At 34.4% G+C, this 18,433-nt stretch overlaps 1 protein-coding gene across 1 annotated transcript in view; it reads left to right on the forward strand.

Annotated features, from left to right (window-relative positions):
• The window catches only part of LOC107731530 (inaD-like protein), a 136,735-nt gene that overhangs the window by 108,118 nt on the left and 10,184 nt on the right, over nucleotides 1–18,433 (forward strand). The window contains exons 27-41 of the mRNA XM_016542641.1: nucleotides 3,336–3,427; nucleotides 6,010–6,082; nucleotides 7,334–7,435; nucleotides 7,915–7,995; nucleotides 8,971–9,039; nucleotides 9,302–9,428; nucleotides 9,732–9,838; nucleotides 12,377–12,460; nucleotides 12,891–13,084; nucleotides 13,909–14,056; nucleotides 15,545–15,631; nucleotides 15,782–15,905; nucleotides 17,182–17,219; nucleotides 17,312–17,434; nucleotides 17,626–17,730. Coding sequence (XP_016398127.1) covers nucleotides 3,336–3,427; nucleotides 6,010–6,082; nucleotides 7,334–7,435; nucleotides 7,915–7,995; nucleotides 8,971–9,039; nucleotides 9,302–9,428; nucleotides 9,732–9,838; nucleotides 12,377–12,460; nucleotides 12,891–13,084; nucleotides 13,909–14,056; nucleotides 15,545–15,631; nucleotides 15,782–15,905; nucleotides 17,182–17,219; nucleotides 17,312–17,434; nucleotides 17,626–17,730 — 1,554 coding nt within the window. The remainder of the gene's footprint in view (nucleotides 1–3,335; nucleotides 3,428–6,009; nucleotides 6,083–7,333; nucleotides 7,436–7,914; nucleotides 7,996–8,970; nucleotides 9,040–9,301; nucleotides 9,429–9,731; nucleotides 9,839–12,376; nucleotides 12,461–12,890; nucleotides 13,085–13,908; nucleotides 14,057–15,544; nucleotides 15,632–15,781; nucleotides 15,906–17,181; nucleotides 17,220–17,311; nucleotides 17,435–17,625; nucleotides 17,731–18,433) is intronic.

Here is an 18,433-nt window from a genome sequence, read left to right on the forward strand (position 1 = left end):
CTGTCGTTCCTTCCTTCCTTCCTTCCTTCCATCCACTTATGAATATGTGTGTGTATAGACTGCTATATTTTATATTTATTGAAAAATTAAATACTAAAAATAAAAATTTTAAATGACTAATTTTAAATTATGAATTAACGACATTTAATATTATATATTTTTACTATTATATAGAATTAATATTAATGAGTGAACTAAATTGCTTAAATAATATAATTTATTCATAATAATACAAAAATATGTATTAAACCAAGCTGTCCCTACCCTTTTTTACAAAGTGACTCTAGCATAGCTTCCAGTGAAGAATTATGGGTCAGTTCTCAGGATTTAGAAGATATCTGTCCCTCTCATTTTTTCGTTCTCTAGGTAATAGCCTTTTCCTGTTGAGCCCCTTGTAATCCAAGGGGAAAATGGTGGTTTCCATCAATTTCATTCTCATTCTGGTCTAATGCTGAATGAAGCATGGAGCTCGAGGGTCGTCTGGGTCAGTCTCATATAGCCAAAATCACTTTGAGTCTTGAGGGATGTGGTGGCCAGGCTCTCTGTTCTGGATGTGGATCACCTGGTCCCTCTATCTCTGTCTCGACCTGTTTGTATCTGTGCCTCAACTATTAATGTACAAACGAGAGTGTGGGGTTTTGCCTCAGATGGGCGGATGAATTTCAAATGAAGCCACCTGCCCTCAGTTTCACTGTCTGTGTCTGTGCTTATCAATTTCTCTGCCTCCCTCTCCTGCTCGCTTTATCTCTCCAAGTGTTTCTCTAGCTCCACAACCTCACCATAAGACATAATTCATTGCGAGTTAAAACACACTGATAACGGCAGGTCACTTTTATGTTTTTATACATGCACAATTTTAATGTTTTTATTCATGAGTGTGACTTTGATTTGAATTGGCCACACCCCACAGGAAGTTGAATTTGGAATTAAATTTAAATACCAAGAAACTGAATTGTCCTGTCATTTAAAATTTTGAACTTTGTGACATTTAAATAATTATTTTAAACCAGTCATTTTCACAAATTATGGCTGTTTATTCCCTGATGTCAAGAATATGTTTTCCCTCAGATTATTGAAATTTTAAAAAAAAAATGTTTTTTAAAAAAGCAAATCCATATTTTAATATTTAATCAATGGATTATATAATGGAACTTTGGAAAATTTATTTATTTATTTATTTATGTAATATACATAATATATTCATAATATATTAATATCTAATAATCATTCATATTGTGTATATATATGAAGGTCTATTAACAAAAAATTCCTGTCATTTTAAATAGATAATTTTTTGTGACACGTGAATAATTTAAAAAAAATTTTAAACCAGTTATTGTAACAAATTATGATCATTTTTTTACTGACATCAGGGATATTTTTTCTTCAATTTATTAAATATTAAGAAAAAGCTAATCCACAAATTAATATTTAATCAATTGATTAGATCATTTATGAAACATTTTGGTGAATGTATTTGACCATAAAATTAAAGACGACAATAAAATATAATTAGTAATTATATTTATTATTTATTAGTAATTATATTATTATATGTTTATTTATGACATTTAAAGTACATTTAAATACAAATTTATACAGGCAATTAAAATCACCTAATATTTCTGAAAATAGCACAGGGTGTATATTATATTATGTTTATGAGTAATTCATGCTTTACAAAGTAAAGCAAAGTATTATTAAAACTACACTTTTAGTTGACTTACAAATGACTCTGAATCCTGTTTGCTACTTTAATTTACATTCAGCTCAAATTCAGGAAGGCATTCGCAATTCATTTCGGAATGAACTCAGCTGGTCCATCGTATTGCTGCATCCCACAATAAATTCCCTGATCTTTTCCCGTCCAGATGGCATTTTGGTTTCCACGTTCGTTTCCTCCTCAGAATTGCCTATCGATTTAGCAATTTGGTCGACACGTACGAATGCTGTATTTTGGTGTGGAATTTGAGGCCTGGAGCAGGCGAGGCTCAGAGCCGTGCTCGCTGACCTTTGTCTAATATCTATCTCCATTAGACGTGAACACACTGCGGCATTAGTCACGATCCGCTAGTGCTCCTGCCTAATGATTCTGTCACAGGTGATTGGAGACACAAGTCAAACGGTCTCAAATACGTGTTCGCAAACTCGGATGCGGTTATTTGTAAACACTTCAAACTCTTACAAAAAATACCATGGTATTACCACAGGTTTTTAGGGATGTGGTTCTCTGAGTTCAAATGTAGATGCAGTTTTGTCTGTATATTGGTTGTTGACAAATAACATGGACATGACAGACAGACACAACTTTTTCCAATATTAAGATTTCAGGTTGGGAGTGTAAGTGTAAAGTTTGGCCGCAAATTGTTGCTGTTTTCCCCCCAAGTTTCTCAGTTTTACCGTTTTACCTTTTAATTTTGTTTTGTTGCCAGTTTCTCCCACATTTCTGTTTTAACTGATTTGTTGCAGTTTTGTGTGTGTGTGTTTTGTTTTGTGTTCTGTTGTTCTTTTTATTGTTTTGTTGCCATTTCCCCCAAGTTTCTCAGTTGTACTTTTTAAATTTTCACACATCTTATTTTTTTTGTTTGTTTGTTTTTGTTTCCCCCCACCTTTCTCCATTTTTCCTATGTTGCAGTTTTTTGTTGTCGTCGTTTTTGTTTGACATCCCCCCCAAGTTTCTCATTTTTACTTTTAAAATTGTCACATTGTTACATTTTTTCTTTTTTTGCCATTTCCCCCCCAAGTTTCTCTGTTTTTTTTGTTTGTTTATTTGTTTTTGACACCTCAGTTATACTCTTACATTTTACACTTTTTTGGTGTTTTTTTGTTTTGTTTTGTTTTTAGTTTTTGTTTTGTTTTGTTTTGTGTTTTTGTTTTAACATTCCCCCCACATTACTCAGATTTATTTTTTAAATGTTAACTTTTTTTTTTTTTTCATTTGTTTATTTGTTTTGTTGCCATTTCATCCCAAGTTTCTCTGTTTTGTTTTGTTTTGTTTTGTTTTGTTTTGTTTGGTTTTGTTTGGTTTTGTTTTGTTTGGTTTGGTTTTCCACCAAGTTTTTCAGTTTTACCTTTGTTGCAGTTCATTTACATGATCCTGTTTCAAATATTATCTGTATATTCCAGTTTCACGCAGTTTTGTTGTTTTGTTTTACTATGTTCCATGGTAATAACAATGGCTTTCTTTGGAGGAAAAACTATGTGAATAATTTTGATTTACCTAGATTACTGCATATAAATATGATAAAACTACAATGTTAACATCATTTTACTGTTTTCTGTGACAAGTCTTGTTTTTTGTCCTGTGCTAACAGAATTTCTTGTGCTTCCATCAGATAAACAACCAGGTGTTGTATGGCAGGAGCCACCAGAACGCATCGGCCATAATAAAAAGCGCCGCATCAAAGGTCAAACTTGTCCTAGTCAGGTAAGAGACCCTAAGACACGACCCTCAGCCTGCTGTTTTCACACACTACCATCTGTGCATTACTAAGAAATTACTTTCATTTCAGCGTTGTGATGAATTCTTTAACTCATTAAAAATAATGAGATCATGAATTTATTATAATGTGTTAGTTTTTACCTCTGGAGCTTTGAAATGTGTGATTAATTGCAACAAATTCAAGAATAATATAATTATCAATTATTAACTCATTGACAGCTCTAATATTTATAACAAGCTCAAAATGTTGTGCATTATTGTCAGTCTTGAGCTTCAACCAAACAAGCTTGCAGAAACTGACATTCTTCCCTTCTTGCAATTACTCAAACCAAGCAATCTCACTTGCCCAAAAACGAATGTATTGCATTTTTTCTCCTGTCCAAAATCCAAGGCACCATGGCTAATTAGGATCATAAAATAGGCTTTTTAAGGAGGCAATTGCAGTCTGTGTATGATTGAAGCAATCTAAGTCAGTGCCAGTACTTTCATTAAAAATTCCCATCTGAAGTTAACATGAGTAAAGAGAAAAATAATTTATTTTTGCAGTTTTTACACTTTATGTGTGTGTGTGTGTGGTGGGGGGGGGGTGTCTGTGTGTGTGTGCATGTGTGTGTGTGTCTGTGTCTGCGTGTGCGTGTGTGTGAATGTTTGGTCACCCGGGTCTTTTTTTTGCCTACTGTTTTATAAATACTTTATCAATAAAATATTTCAAAAATCACAACTTACCAGTCAATTTGACCCCAAATATGCGTTCTAGGGTTATAATAGCTGTTTAGCATTTTTAACTCCATATCAAGTTATCTCTGTCTCTTGTCACTTTGAAAAGTGGAGTCATTGTTCCCAAGTACCAAATCAAACACATGCTGGCTTGTGTGTATTGGCAACACGAGCAAAGCCATGTGACATTGATACATTTGATGTGATATGGAGTCAATATAATGCCACATATATATGCAAAATAATAAAGTTTCGTTTCAGTCGAGTTTGAGCTTGTGATACCATTTTTCCCTTTGCGCTTCACGTTTCTGCGCGTCTCGCTTTTGACTCGATAATGTGATACTTGATCGCATTTTAATAGCAGTATTTCTGGAGTTGTCATGTCCTCCCATCCAGAGAGTGAGGTGTGATATGGTTTAATAAACTGGAACTGCTATCGCTATAAAGCGTTTTTTGATCGCTTAGATGATTTTTGTAATGCAACACATGGTTTTAACGCAGCACAGCCCTTCAGTCCATCATAAACGAAAGCTGGCTTTGTCATTACAGGCGTAATCAGAGACTTATCATCTGTTTCTGTTCATATCTCAGGTTTTTGTAAGAGTATTTGTTAGCTTGACCTTTATTTGACTGCTTGTTTTGTCAGTCCGACAGGTTTTGCTGATAACGGCTGTGTAAAGACGCCAATATCTCCTCGCTATCTACAGCTAATTATCAGAGGTCTGAGAAATATGACGGGCAGCTCTGTTTACGTCTATCAAAACAACGTTAACGTGCTACTGAATGTTAATAGATTCACTTTAATGGATGCCCAGTTTGCCGGAAAGCCCTTGTTAAATGATTTGTATTGTGTCAAAAGTCATTTGGCTACACATGATGGAATGCAATAGAGGAAAGCAGGTTGCCATTTCAGCGTAACTGGCCAGTGGTCAAGATGTAACCGTGTCCGCCTGTGACGCGAACGGCAAAATGTCACCGTCTCATTCCGAGTTGTTTAGCGAAGAGATTTCGGAGCTGGATGAAATCAGGACACTAGTTCAGATTTGGTGTTTCGATCAGTAGGGGTTATTTGGAAACAAGCTTGAGGATTGATCGTTTCATAAATTCTGATCACCTACGTTGACCTCAACTTGACCGTAATTGGAAATGGGTCATTTAGTGAGCAAAGACAATAACGCCAAGGTGAACAGAAGGAGGGGTATAGGGAGCGATATTACTCGTTACTCGAGGATTCATAGCGCAACAGCTCAATTCATCTGGTCCATCAGTCCTTATCGATCTGAGCAGATAAATCTGCCAAGAGCCATGTGGGAACATGAGAAGTAGAGAGTGAGCCGGGCCAATTTTGGCGTCATCGAAAGGATGGGAATTATTTTTCTTGGATATGCGGTTTTTAAAGGGATAGTTCACCCAAAAATACTGTTATCAGTTACTCACCCTCAATTTGTTTCAAACCTTATGAGTTCTGTTGAGCACAAAAGAAGATATTTTGAAGAATGTTGGTAACCATAGTTGACGGTAGCCATTGACTTCCATAGTTTGAAAAAATACTATGGAAGTCAATGGCTACCATCAGGTTCACATTCTTCAAAATATATTTTTTTGTGTGTTCAACAGAAGAAAGAAACTCTTACAGATTTGGAACGACATGAGGGTGAGTAAATAATGACCGATTTTTTTATTTTTGGGTGAACTGTCCCTTCAAGATGTTTTGCTGGTGAAATTACAAATAATTGAAAGATTGTGTCACTGTTTTTGTAAAATTGTGTGAATGCTTTCTACTTTTTTGTCATTGCATGTGATTTGCTGTGAATGGTTATTAATATTAAATCTTTTCTGTCGGTTGATAGGAATGAAGATGCTATCAATCAAATGGCTGTCGCTCCTTTTCCTTCCCAGCCTTCCTTGTTCTTCTCCAGTGAGGTATGGTACATTATGAACGGACATATATGACTTAATTAGAATCTGTGTTTACGGAGTTTCTTCTCTGTAAATCTGACTTTTTGTCCAGTTTTAAGTATAAATGAATGTGTTAATGTAATATTTTAAAATCTAGATATCACATTTGATATTTAATATATTGTATTATTATATTATATATTATTATATTAATCTGATAATATTTTATTTATTTATTGCATAAATTGCCTGTTTTGTCCTAATAATTTTGTCAACCACCATGAAAACTCATTGGTCCAAAATCATGCTCCACATAACATAAATGTCATGCTTATGCTCATGTTATGCCTTCAAGAAAAAAGTAAATAAATAAATACATACATACATTTTTTAAATTATAAAAATATATATTTTAATTTAAACACAAATTAATACATTTTAAAGGAACACTCCACTATTTTTGAAAATAGGCTCATTTTCCAACTCCCAAAGTTCCTTGATTATTACTCCGGAATGAGAGAAAAATTCAACTTTTCATTTTCCGTCGGTCTTGGTACACGATGTAAGTCAAGTTTTAAATAGGAAAAATATCGAAACTCTTTGGTCATTTTTGAGCAAGATGGAAAATGAGCCTATTTTCAAAAATAGTGGAGTGTTCCTTTAAATACATTTGTTAATTTAATGTTTAAAAATATAGATAACACATTTAATATTTAATATTTAATATATTAACATTAACCTGTTATTGTTATTATTCTATTATTAGATTATATATTTATTGTTTTAATATGATATTTTATTTATTTATCTATTTGTTTATGTATTTTTCGCATAAATTGCCTGTTTTGTCCTAACCACATCAAGCAATGTGTTATAGCACAATTTTGTTGGCCACCATGAAAACTCATTGGTCCAAAATTACGTTCCACATAACACACACATTGAATATGCTGTGCCACAATCTACAGCAATTTCACTTTCACTTTCAGGAAAAAATATTTAAAAATAATAATTTAAAAAAGAAAAACTTTACAAATTATTATTAAATTTTTACATTTTACGTGTACAAATAAATATAGATGTCACATTTAATATTTAATATATTAATAATAAATAGTTTTTTCTTTTATTTCTATGACAATATTAATTTTTTTTTATTCATTCATGTACTTACTTAATTCTTTAATTAATTTATTGAGGTAATTAGAGGTCCTCACCCCTTCCTGCACTGCTAAAAGTTAGAAGAGTTCAGCTGATTTCAGAACTGTTTTTCAGACACATCTAAATACGCCAGCAGTTCCAGCTCCAGCAGAGAAGCCACAGTTACCCGAGAGCCTCGCTCTGAGCAGAAACTCACCTGAGCCGCCGATAATCAAGGTATTGATTATACAAATATTAATAATTATACACGAATAAAGATTCTATAAAAATACTGTTTCATATAGAGTCTAATAAAAGTGAAGAGTGCAGTGAATAAAAAAAAATTTCACTTCAGTCTGTTATGCTTGTAAGCCAGACTTTTCAACAGATGTGATGCAAGAACGTAGCAACTATTGCCATCATTATAAAAAGAATAATGACTCTTGACTCAGCGTTTTACGACTCTATCCCATCTCCCCTTGCTTTCATCCCCTCATTGTCGGTCTGAGCTCGGACCAGCTGTTTCTGCCCTAAATGTGGATTTGTTTTTCGATAAACAAACAGGCGCTTGACTCTAAACAGCAGCTCATTGTCATCGGCTGCCTCTAGCTTAACTCTGTCCTAGATGGAGGCGGCGAATGCCGTTTTGACCTAGTTGAGGCTCTAGGCCTCGCGCTTTATTTTACCTGTTTGCCTGACTCCTCATACCGGATCAGCCCAGCGTGGTGCGGCCCGTGAGCTCCACTCAGACAGATCAGATGCAGGAGACTTTCAGAGATGAAGAGTCAGCATTGAAGGTGAGGAACACCTAAGAAGATCTCAATGAGTACGTTCAGAATCATATAGTACTTGTACTATATTTGCAAAATGTATACTGTGCTCAGTATGCTATGCAATTTATTGTATATGTAAAATACCCATATAAATAATTTGTTATTATATAGTATTTATAAGTCAATTTATATTTCAATATGTATAATATGTATTTGATAATTTATTATTTGATTTAAGTAATTTTTACAACTTTTTACATTTTTATTTTCAGCTTATTTATAAAATAATATATATATATATTAAATACATTTCAGAAACCCAGATTTTTAATGCAGTTTCAGGTCTTTGAACCCCACTGTATTCATAGAAAATTTGGGTGAAAATTGCAAAATAACCTATTTTTTTCCACGACAATAGGCAAACATCCAGCATAATGATGTAATGTTAAAGCATTTTTCATTTAATGAGTGACTTTTAGTTGTAGTATGCATATTTATACTGAAATTAATATACTTTGCCAATTTTCTGTATTAATGCAATAGCTACATAAATTATTTATATTGTTTTTTATATTATTTATAATTAAATATTTATGTAAATCTTAAATATATTTATAAATCTATAAATATCTTAAATAAAAATAAATATTTATTTAAGATATTTATAATATCTATATTTAAATGTACATTTATGAACAGACAGATAGATAGATAGATAGATAGATAGATTATATATATATATATATATATATAATTTTTATTTTCAGCTTTAAAATTTTGAATACCAGATTTTTAATGCAGCCAATGTATTTATGGAATTTTTTAACAAATGTTTAAAACATTTACCACATCAATAGTAATGCATTCCTATCATTGCCGTTTTACTCATGAATCAAAAAGTGCCAAGAATGTTAGTTTCATAATTGCTCCATTAAATTTGGGTTGTGTAGTCCGTTATACTGAGTGATAGAACTAATTACGGTCTATTAATCTTCTCAGAAGCTGAAATCCTCAGAGAAGATATTGGAGTCTCCAAGCGAACAGTCACCCAAGCCTCTTGTGGAGCAGGTGTGTTTGTTCATTAAAGTATATGTTTGTGCTACACAAAACACCATTTGCAGCACATTTAACTTTCTTAGTCATCATTAATGCATTAATTTTGAGTTCCTGTTAACTTTAGTTGCATGTGAGTTGGATGAGATTTTTACTAATTTAAACAGGTGCCAAAACATGAAAGCTCTGCCTAGACAAAACATGGCAGCTGTTAGTAAACAGTCTAACCTCTGTGTCTCTCTCCTGCAAACTCGCCCTTGTCCTGGATTGTCTCCAGATCACCAGTCTTCCAAATATCCAGAGGAATTCCACCAGGCCGTCAGCCAGTTCTTTGGAGGTCACGTCCTCGGGATCATCCGTGCCAGTCTCTGGCACCAGCCCTGACTTCGAGTACTGCAGCAAAGGTGCAACACGCTCAGTGTCACAGATTTTGTTTAAAACGCTTTACGTTGTTACTTTAATTTTCATGTTTATATGGACTTTTTTTTTTTTGATGTAGCGCTGCAATCTGTGGTGCCCAAATGCATGTTTAATCAAGACTGAAATGAAAACAACACAGCGCTGCCATGTGGATTTGCCTCTGCCTCTTTGAACACTGACAGTTGTTGTTTTTTCCAAGAGGAATTCATTTTCTTTTCACTGAGTGTTTTTAAAAACACCGAACATGAAGGACTTGCATCATCTTTATCTCTCTCTGTGTGTTTCAGACCCTGCTACGTGTCCCATAGTTCCAGGTCAAGAGACTGTTATTGAAATTTCTAAAGGCCGGTCTGGACTAGGTCTCAGTATAGTCGGCGGCAAAGATACGCAGCTGGTATGATACCAGAAATAAAATGTGCTTTGCTTTATTTTGTACGTTTTTGCTTTTTTTTATTAATTGTTTTTGTTTGTTTTTGGCTATTATTTTTCTGTATTGTTTTGTTGTTGTTTTTTTTGTTTTTCTGTTTTGTTTTGCCTTGCCTTTTGTATTTGTTTTAATTTTACTATATTTTTTGGTTTTGTTTTTTTATTTTGTCTTAGTTTTTTGCTATTTTGCCTTTTTTGTTTTCTTTTTTTTGTGCGTTTGTCTTTTGTATTTTTTTTTTTCTGTTCAGTTTTTGCTGTCTTTTGTTTTTTATTTAGTTTTTTGTTTTGTCATTCTTTTGTATTTGTTTACATTTTTGCTAGGTTTGTTATTGATTGTTTTTTTATGTTTTTTGTTCAGTTTTGTTTTATTTTAATTTTTTGTTTTTCTTTTTAGTTTTTGATTTGTCTTTTGTGTTTTTTAATTTTTGCTTTTTTATTTTCTTTGTTTATATTTTGTAACTAATTTTGTATTTTATTTGTATTTTTCAAATTTTTTTCTATATAGTTTTCATCTTTCGGCTTTTTGTTTTTGTGTTTAGTTTTGTGTTTTGTTTTTTTCTGTTGTATTTTTTTTTTGTATTATGTCTTTTGTATTTTTTTCTTTTTTATGATTACATTTTTGCTAGGTTTGTTATTGATTGTTTTTTTATGTTTTTTGTTCAGTTTTGTTTTATTTTAATTTTTTGTTTTTCTTTTTAGTTTTTGATTTGTCTTTTGTGTTTTTTAATTTTTGCTTTTTTATTTTCTTTGTTTATATTTTGTAACTAATTTTGTATTTTATTTGTATTTTTCAAATTTTTTTCTATATAGTTTTCATCTTTCGGCTTTTTGTTTTTGTGTTTAGTTTTGTGTTTTGTTTTTTTCTGTTGTATTTTTTTTTGTATTATGTCTTTTGTATTTTTTTCTTTTTTATGATTTCAGTTTTGTAAATCAGTGATTTAAGTGTTAGTTAGCAAAAAGGCAGAAATCACATACAGCTCCTTTGATTGAAACATGCATGAATGAGTCATTTTAATGTCAGTTTCAGTCAATAGCACATTTATTGTTGTTGATTGCTTATTTTTACCTAGATTTGGTAGCATACACACCCAGGTTGCTTTCTTATGTTTAAAAAATAGCTAGATAAAAGTGACAGGGCTCATTCTTTCTAGTGTGCCGCAGGGCTGCATCGGAACAGGCAGGTCACAGCAGGAGCTTTTTGTCTGCCCTGACTTTCTCTGCCCGACTGCAGAGACGAGCATCGCCTCAGGTTTTTATCAGTGTACTGCCACCTCGCCATCATAATTCTGCAGCGCTCCAGCTCTGTGGGCTAGTTTAGCTGTCAAAGGCTTCCATGAGTCAACAAAACCAGCCCTCGGGCTCCACAGGTTTTCAGCAGAAAAAAATTTTTTTCGGTGTGTGTTTTTATAAAAAAGGATTTTAAAGGTGAAGGGGAGCAGAAATGATGCATGCTCATGTCGCTCCAAATCAGTACGACATACTCGCTTCTGTGGAACACAAAAGAAGATATTTCAGAAAATGTGCAGGTTACTCTTTTCCATTCAGTTACAAATAATAGTGACTAAAGCTTTCAAGCTTCAATAAAGGATGCAAATAAAAGTATCATAAAATTTATCCATAGGACACATGCACTATTACTTGTGTTACAAAGGTTTTGTACGAGGAACAGACTGACAATTTTTGTTATCAGTTATTCGGTGATAATCTTTTCCTCCTGTGAGCTCTTAACCGAATGAAGTCAGTGAGTTGAACTCGAGAAACTGATCAGTTTAATTCGTAAACAAATCATTCAATTTTTGTGAACCGAGAGAGATTCATTAAAAAGATCCAATTGAAAAGAATGATTGATTCACAAAAGTAGAAAATGTCATTTTCAGTGCATTATGACCATTGTTGATATTATCAACTAAAATTAAAACTATTAAAAATAGTTTTCAGTAATTAAAATACAGCTGAAATACTATAAAATTTAAATATTACATGAAAATCTTTATCAAGGATTTTGCCTTGGCAACTAAATATAATTTAGGTTAAAGTACTAAAGCACTAAAAATGACTGAAGTATTAAAATTACTCAAACTAAAACTGAAATAAAAATAAATAGCTGTGTAGAAATAGAAAACAAAAAATGACAAGCACTAACAAAATGTACTAAATCTTAAACTAAAATGGAAAATAAGCTAATTTTAATATTAATCACTGATAAGTTCATTTTAACTTTTATTGTTTTCCACACAAATCTATGGTATGATTTCAGAAGACTTGAAAGATGGCTAAAGAGTCAATTTGTGTTACTTTTGTATCCTTTATGAAGCTTTGAAGCTTCAATTTCTGTTCATTGTAATTGTTCTGTTTCATACGCATTTGAAACAATGTAAGGCTGAGTAAATGATGACAGAATTTGTAGGTGAGCTGTTCCTTTAAGAAACAAGTGATAGGAATTTATAGTTTCTTTCTCTTTTTTTGCCATATTTCTCCTCTTCACACATATTTCTCCTCTTTTCAGGATGCCATAGTGATTCATGAAGTGTATGAGGAGGGGGCGGCAGCGCGGGACGGTCGTGTCTGGGCCGGAGATCAGATTCTCGAGGTCTGTTTGTGTGTATGAGAGTGTGTTGTAAGGTTGTAGAGCGGGACGCCTCTGTAATGTCACTGACAGATGGTCTGCCTTGAGCAAAATGGAAATTTGATGGCATTATTGTGAATCATTATAGATCTGAACAGTGCTTCTCTGTATTTAACTTTGACAATAGCGCCATCTGCTGGACATAGAGTAGTGTCAGCATAAGCTTTTGCTATGTGCTGAATGTGCTGTATTTATTTCATCATTATGAATTAGCTTTTATTTTTATATTTTCATATTTATTTTTTATTTCAGTTGACTTTTTAGTAATTTTGTGTCATTTTTATTGTTTTTTTAATATATATATTTTTTAAGTAATTCTCTATAGCGTTAATTTTGCATAATTGTATTCTTGGTAAATGCGTAAGGAGACTGTGTTCTCTGGCGCCCCCTGCAGGTGAATGGAGTAGATCTGCGGAGCGTGGCTCATGAAGATGCAATAGCTGCTCTACGGCAAACACCGGCCAAAGTGCGGTTGACGGTCCTGCGCGACGAGACGCAATACAGGGACGAGGAGAACCTCGACATGTTCCGTGTTGAACTTCAGAAGAGAACCGGACGCGGGCTGGGCCTGAGCATTGTTGGGAAGAGGTGAGTGCAAGCTTGTTTTCCTTATGAGGAGAAAAGGGAAAGAATGGAAAAACCAGTAATCATTTTAAAGTGAAAAGATAAATAAAATGCACAATACAATAGTAATCATTTTAAAATGATAGCATAAAATAAAAAGCTCAATAAAAAATCATTTTAAAGTAGTATCTTAATAAAATGCAGAGTACAGTAATTTTGAAAATAATATAATAAAATGCATAGTACAATAATGTTTTATTTGGCAATAAAGTATTTTTCAAATAAATAAAACAATGCATAATAAAATATAATCATTATTTTAAAATAAAAAAATGCACAATATCATATTTTAAAATAATATATTTACATTTACATTTATTCATTTAGCAGACACTTTTATTCAAAGCAACTTGCATTTTCAAATTGCACAGTACAATTATCCAAAGCGACTTGTCAATAAAATGCACAGTACAATAATCATTTTGAAATAAAATAATAGAATGAAATGCACAATACACTAATTCAAAATAAGATAAAATGTACAATGCAGTAAAAATCTTTTTAAAAATAATAGAATAAAATAAAAACTAAATAATATTAGTAGTTTTACACAGTAATAGTTTTGAGAAAAAAAAATAAGTTATGCTATAATACTATAATAATTTTTAAATAATACAATAAAATAAAATGCACCAAATAATAATCATTTTAAAATAAAATAATAAAATTAAATGCACAATACAATAATATAAAAAAATAAATAAAACAATCTGCACAATACAGTAACTATTTTGGTTGTACACAAACATGACACTAAATTTCCTCGTTCTCCTTTTCTCCATCTTCAGAAATGGTAAGGGTGTGTTCATCTCGGATGTGGTGAAGGGCGGAGCGGCTGATCTGGACGGCAGACTGATGCAGGGTGATCAGATCCTGTCTGTGGATGGAGAGGACATGAGACAGGCCTCACAGGAGACCGTCGCTGCCATTCTCAAGGTGAGCTCCACCTCAATCCTAAAACCCAAAGCCCAGTTTACAACACGTTTCAAAACTAGATTACAAGAGCAGAGTTAGTTGGAGCGGCAGTTGCAATATGCTGCCACTAGGTGTCGCTGTTTGGTTGTGTATTTAGTGGCTGTTGAGGCCTGTGGTATTTATAAACAATTTCGGATTTCTTATTTAAACATTTTGTTTTGTCTACAGTTACAGTAATGATTTCAAAAAGATTTGATAAAAAATAAAAAAAATGTTTGCAATGTTCATTCCTATTAAAAAGAACTTGAAGAATTCATGGGGGTCCAAAGTTTTATGTAGGATCACATAATTCATCTCAAGTGACAAAAACACTGAATTCCACGTCTTATAATCATAATGGCCGGTATAGACATCATATTTAATTTTATGCATGGGCTATGATTGATAGATATGTCAGCATACAAGATGTACTGTCAAATTGAATGTGGTATCTAACCAACCTGTTTCATTGGTTTATATGGAGTTCAAACGCATGTTCACTCTAAAACACACTTCATATAACGGTTTTGGCCTCCTGTAATAAATTTAAACAGTAGCATCACATTGGTTTATCATAGTTTTTGTTATGGTCAGCTTAGATATCAGCATATCAGCTGTCCCCAAAAATATGCTTAAAATTTGATATTAAACAATATCCAACCCAACCCTTTTGTAAGTTTTAAGATTATATTCAAATTCATGTAACGTCCAACACTAACTCCCAGAAATTTCGTCAAGCTCCAGCATTACCTCCACATTTTTTTTCTTAAGTTAATAACAACAAATTGAATTGAGTAATAAAAGTGTTACAAATAACGCAAAAAAGTTCATAGAATGTTTTATTTGTTTGATTTTTAGCTGAAACCGGACTAAATGTTGTTTATGTAATATACAAACACACACACACACACACATTTACATACAAAGATGTATATATAGGTAAGTCCATCATGTTGTTAGGATGTTTCGATTTTTTTTATTTTAGCTTAAACATCACGTTGTGTGTGTGTGTATATATATGTATGTATGTATATGTATATATATATATTTATATAATACACTATTATATATTATACATATTACAATATATTATATACATTATATAGTTTATGAAAATGAATCGAAAATTGTCTATTCATGGCACTCTCTGCAGTTCTTTGGGAGGCATGTGAAAAGGCCTTCACGATAATGTTGTGAACAGGGCAAAAAGAAGCTGCAGTATTGTGCCAGTTGGTGGAATTCTGGGAAATGTTGGCTTGAATAAGGTTGCACTGAGCCCGTGTCATTTGGCTCAGTGGGTTTGGCTCTCTGGACGAGAGTGAGGGTGTTATGTTGTGGCATCAGGCCTTTGCACATGTGTAAAGGTTCTCGAAAGTATGTGAAAGTGTGTTGGAGAGGATACGAGCGAGAAGACACAGCCCACAATGCCAAGGTTGTGTGTGCGTCAACGTGTGTGCTGTGATCCTGCAGTGCGCCAGGGGCAAGGTGCTGTTGGAACTGGGCCGACTGAAGGCTGCCTCCTGGATCTCTTCCAGACGCACCTCCCAGGGAAGTCAGGTGTGTAGCCCGTGTCCTACACCTCATTGGGCTTTCCCGCCACGTCTTAAAAGTCCAGCATGCCGAACTCTAACGTATGCATGTGCGATGGCATGAGTATTTTGTGTATATGTGTGGAATAGCACCTTCAGCGAACTCTTTCTCCTTTAGATGAGCCATGTGAGCGCCAACAGCAGCACCCCAACCCCCACGCCCCCTGCCGTTGTTCCGCCCCCCTCTCAAACCCTCAATAACAACAGCCGAAACATCATCGAGCCCAACAGCAAAAGCACAGGTACTTCTTGCACCACATCAGCACTGAAGTAGCAGGAAACAACCATAAAACGGCTGTAAATCAGCCTTAAAACAACACTTTTCTTATCTGTCGACAGCTAGCGGCAGTGTTTAGAAAGTGCCTCTGTAAACAGTGTGCTTGTTTTCTTCTATTGTTTGAATTAGATTAAAATTGCAGTCACATTTGCTGTTGTTTGTCATATTTTCCAGTTATTTTGTTAGGAATCCATGCTATCAGGAATTTCGTGTAAGGACGAAAGATTTCCCCTAGCAGGGTTTAAGTTGGTTGCACAAATTTGCCACATTGACCATCAGAAATCTACTTGGTTTTAAAGTGACTTTTTTTGTTAGCTGTCCTTTATACATCCCAAAGGACAATGGACCTTTTTTGCTCAAGAAATTTCACAAAAGTTTTACTTTCAGCAACCACTTTTAATCCCATCGAGCAAGTGGGATCTCATGGTTTACTCATTTAAAGGGATAGTTCAGGAACATTCTGACATTAATGTCACCCTCATGTCGTTTAAAACCCGTAAGACCTTTGTTCATCTTCGGTACACAAATTAAGATATTCTTGATGAAATCCGAGAGCTTAGAATGCATTGCAACTTCCACATTCAAGGCCCAAAAATGTAGTAAGGGCATCATTAAAATAGTCCATGTGACATCCGTGGTTCAACCGTAATGTTATGAAGCTATGAGAATACTTTTTGCATGCAAAGAAAACAGAAATAATGACTTTATTCAACATTTCTTCTCTTCAGTGTCAGTCTTTGCTGGCATTCACAACAGTACCACGACAAATGTGTGTGATGCTGCTGGTTTAGGAGTCTGATATAGAACACACATGCACTGCACCTTGCTTGCAAAGAGAGGTACTGTCGTGGTACTGTCATGAATGCCGGTGAAGACTGACATGGAAGATAAGAAATTGTTGAATAAAGTTATTATTTTCATTTTCTTTGAGCACAAAAAGTATTCTCGTAGCTTCATAATATTACGGTTGAACCACTGATGTCACATGGATTATTTTATCGATGTCCTTACCACCTTTCTGGGCCTTGAACGTGTCAGTTGTGTTGCTGTCTATGCAGGGTCAGAAAGCTCTCGGATTTCATTAAAAATATCTTAATCTGTGCATCTAGAAGGTCTTATGGGTTTGGAATGGCATGAGGGTGAGTAATTAATGACAGAATATTCATTTTTGGGCAAACTATCCCTTTAAACTTTTAAAGGTTTGTAAATCGAAAGTTAATGTGATTTTTATATCCCTCCAGGGACAGAGCCAGGTGTTCGGACAGTGGAGATCACACGGGTAAGCCCATTTACCTCTGAACAGCTCAGTATAGGTTTAGCTATGGTGCTCAATAGTTTCAGTTTTATTGCACCCTTGTCTCACTCTCTCAGGGTCCCACCGATGCTTTGGGTGTCAGTATAGCGGGTGGTAAGGGCAGTCCTCTAGGCGACATCCCCATCTTCATCGCCATGATCCAGGCCAACGGTGTGGCTGCCAGGACACATCGCCTCAAAGTACGGCATCCTTGCCTTTCCTGTTCCTTTCTGTTGCTCATTTTCCACTTTCGTCCTGTGTAAATCAGGCCGAGAGTTATTGATTAAGCATCATACAGTAGTTTGGGTGTGAAGGGTACTGCTGGGGATTGGGTTTGTAGCGGTGTGAATGAATTTCAAATGATTTTTTTCCTTTAATGTACCTCTCTTAGGTAGGTGACAGGATTGTGAGCATCAACTCTCAGTCTCTGGATGGTTTGACTCATGGGGACGTCGTAAATATACTGAAGAATGCTTACGGCACCATCGTCCTCCAGGTACACGTTAAACTCAATAACACTCTTTGTTCGTTAAAGGGATAGTTCACCCAAAAATGAAAATTACCCCATGGTTTACTCACCCTCAAGCCATCCTAGGTGTATATGACTTTCTTCTTTGAGACGAATACAATCGGAGTTATATTAAAAAATGTCCTGGCTCTTCCAAGCTTTATAATGGCAGTGATAAGGGGTTGAGATTTTGAAGCCCAAAAAAGTGCGTCCATCCATCATAAAAAGTGCTCCACACTGCTCCGGGGGGTTAATAAAGGCCTTCTGAAGTGATGCGTTTGTGAAAAGTATCCATATTTAAAACTTTATAAACTGTAATCTCTAGCTTTCGCTAACTGTCGTTTGCACGTTCACGAGAGAGTAGGGTTGGGTACCGAAACCGGTACCGGTACCTATGTAACCGGCATGTACTAGAACCGAATCAGAACGCAGATTTCGGTGCCACCAATGCTTGAGCGATCGATTGAAATATTTGTTCTCTGGTTCTCCGAAATGGACGTAAGAGTCGGAAAGCTCTAATAATACAAATCCAACACATCTTTGTAGTAACACGAGTGTCCATGTTGTTTTCACATTCCAACTTAAAAGCACAACTCGGGAAATGAGAGCATCTGAGGAGCGCGTGAATGCAGCAATTACGCTTGCTCTGATGGCAGCAGGTAGATACCGTTCTATACTGTAAAAAGCATAT

Source organism: Sinocyclocheilus rhinocerous, unplaced genomic scaffold, assembly GCF_001515625.1.
Source record: "Sinocyclocheilus rhinocerous isolate Xijiao unplaced genomic scaffold, SAMN03320098_v1.1 scaffold4355, whole genome shotgun sequence".
NCBI classification, from domain to species: Eukaryota; Metazoa; Chordata; class Actinopteri; order Cypriniformes; family Cyprinidae; genus Sinocyclocheilus; species Sinocyclocheilus rhinocerous.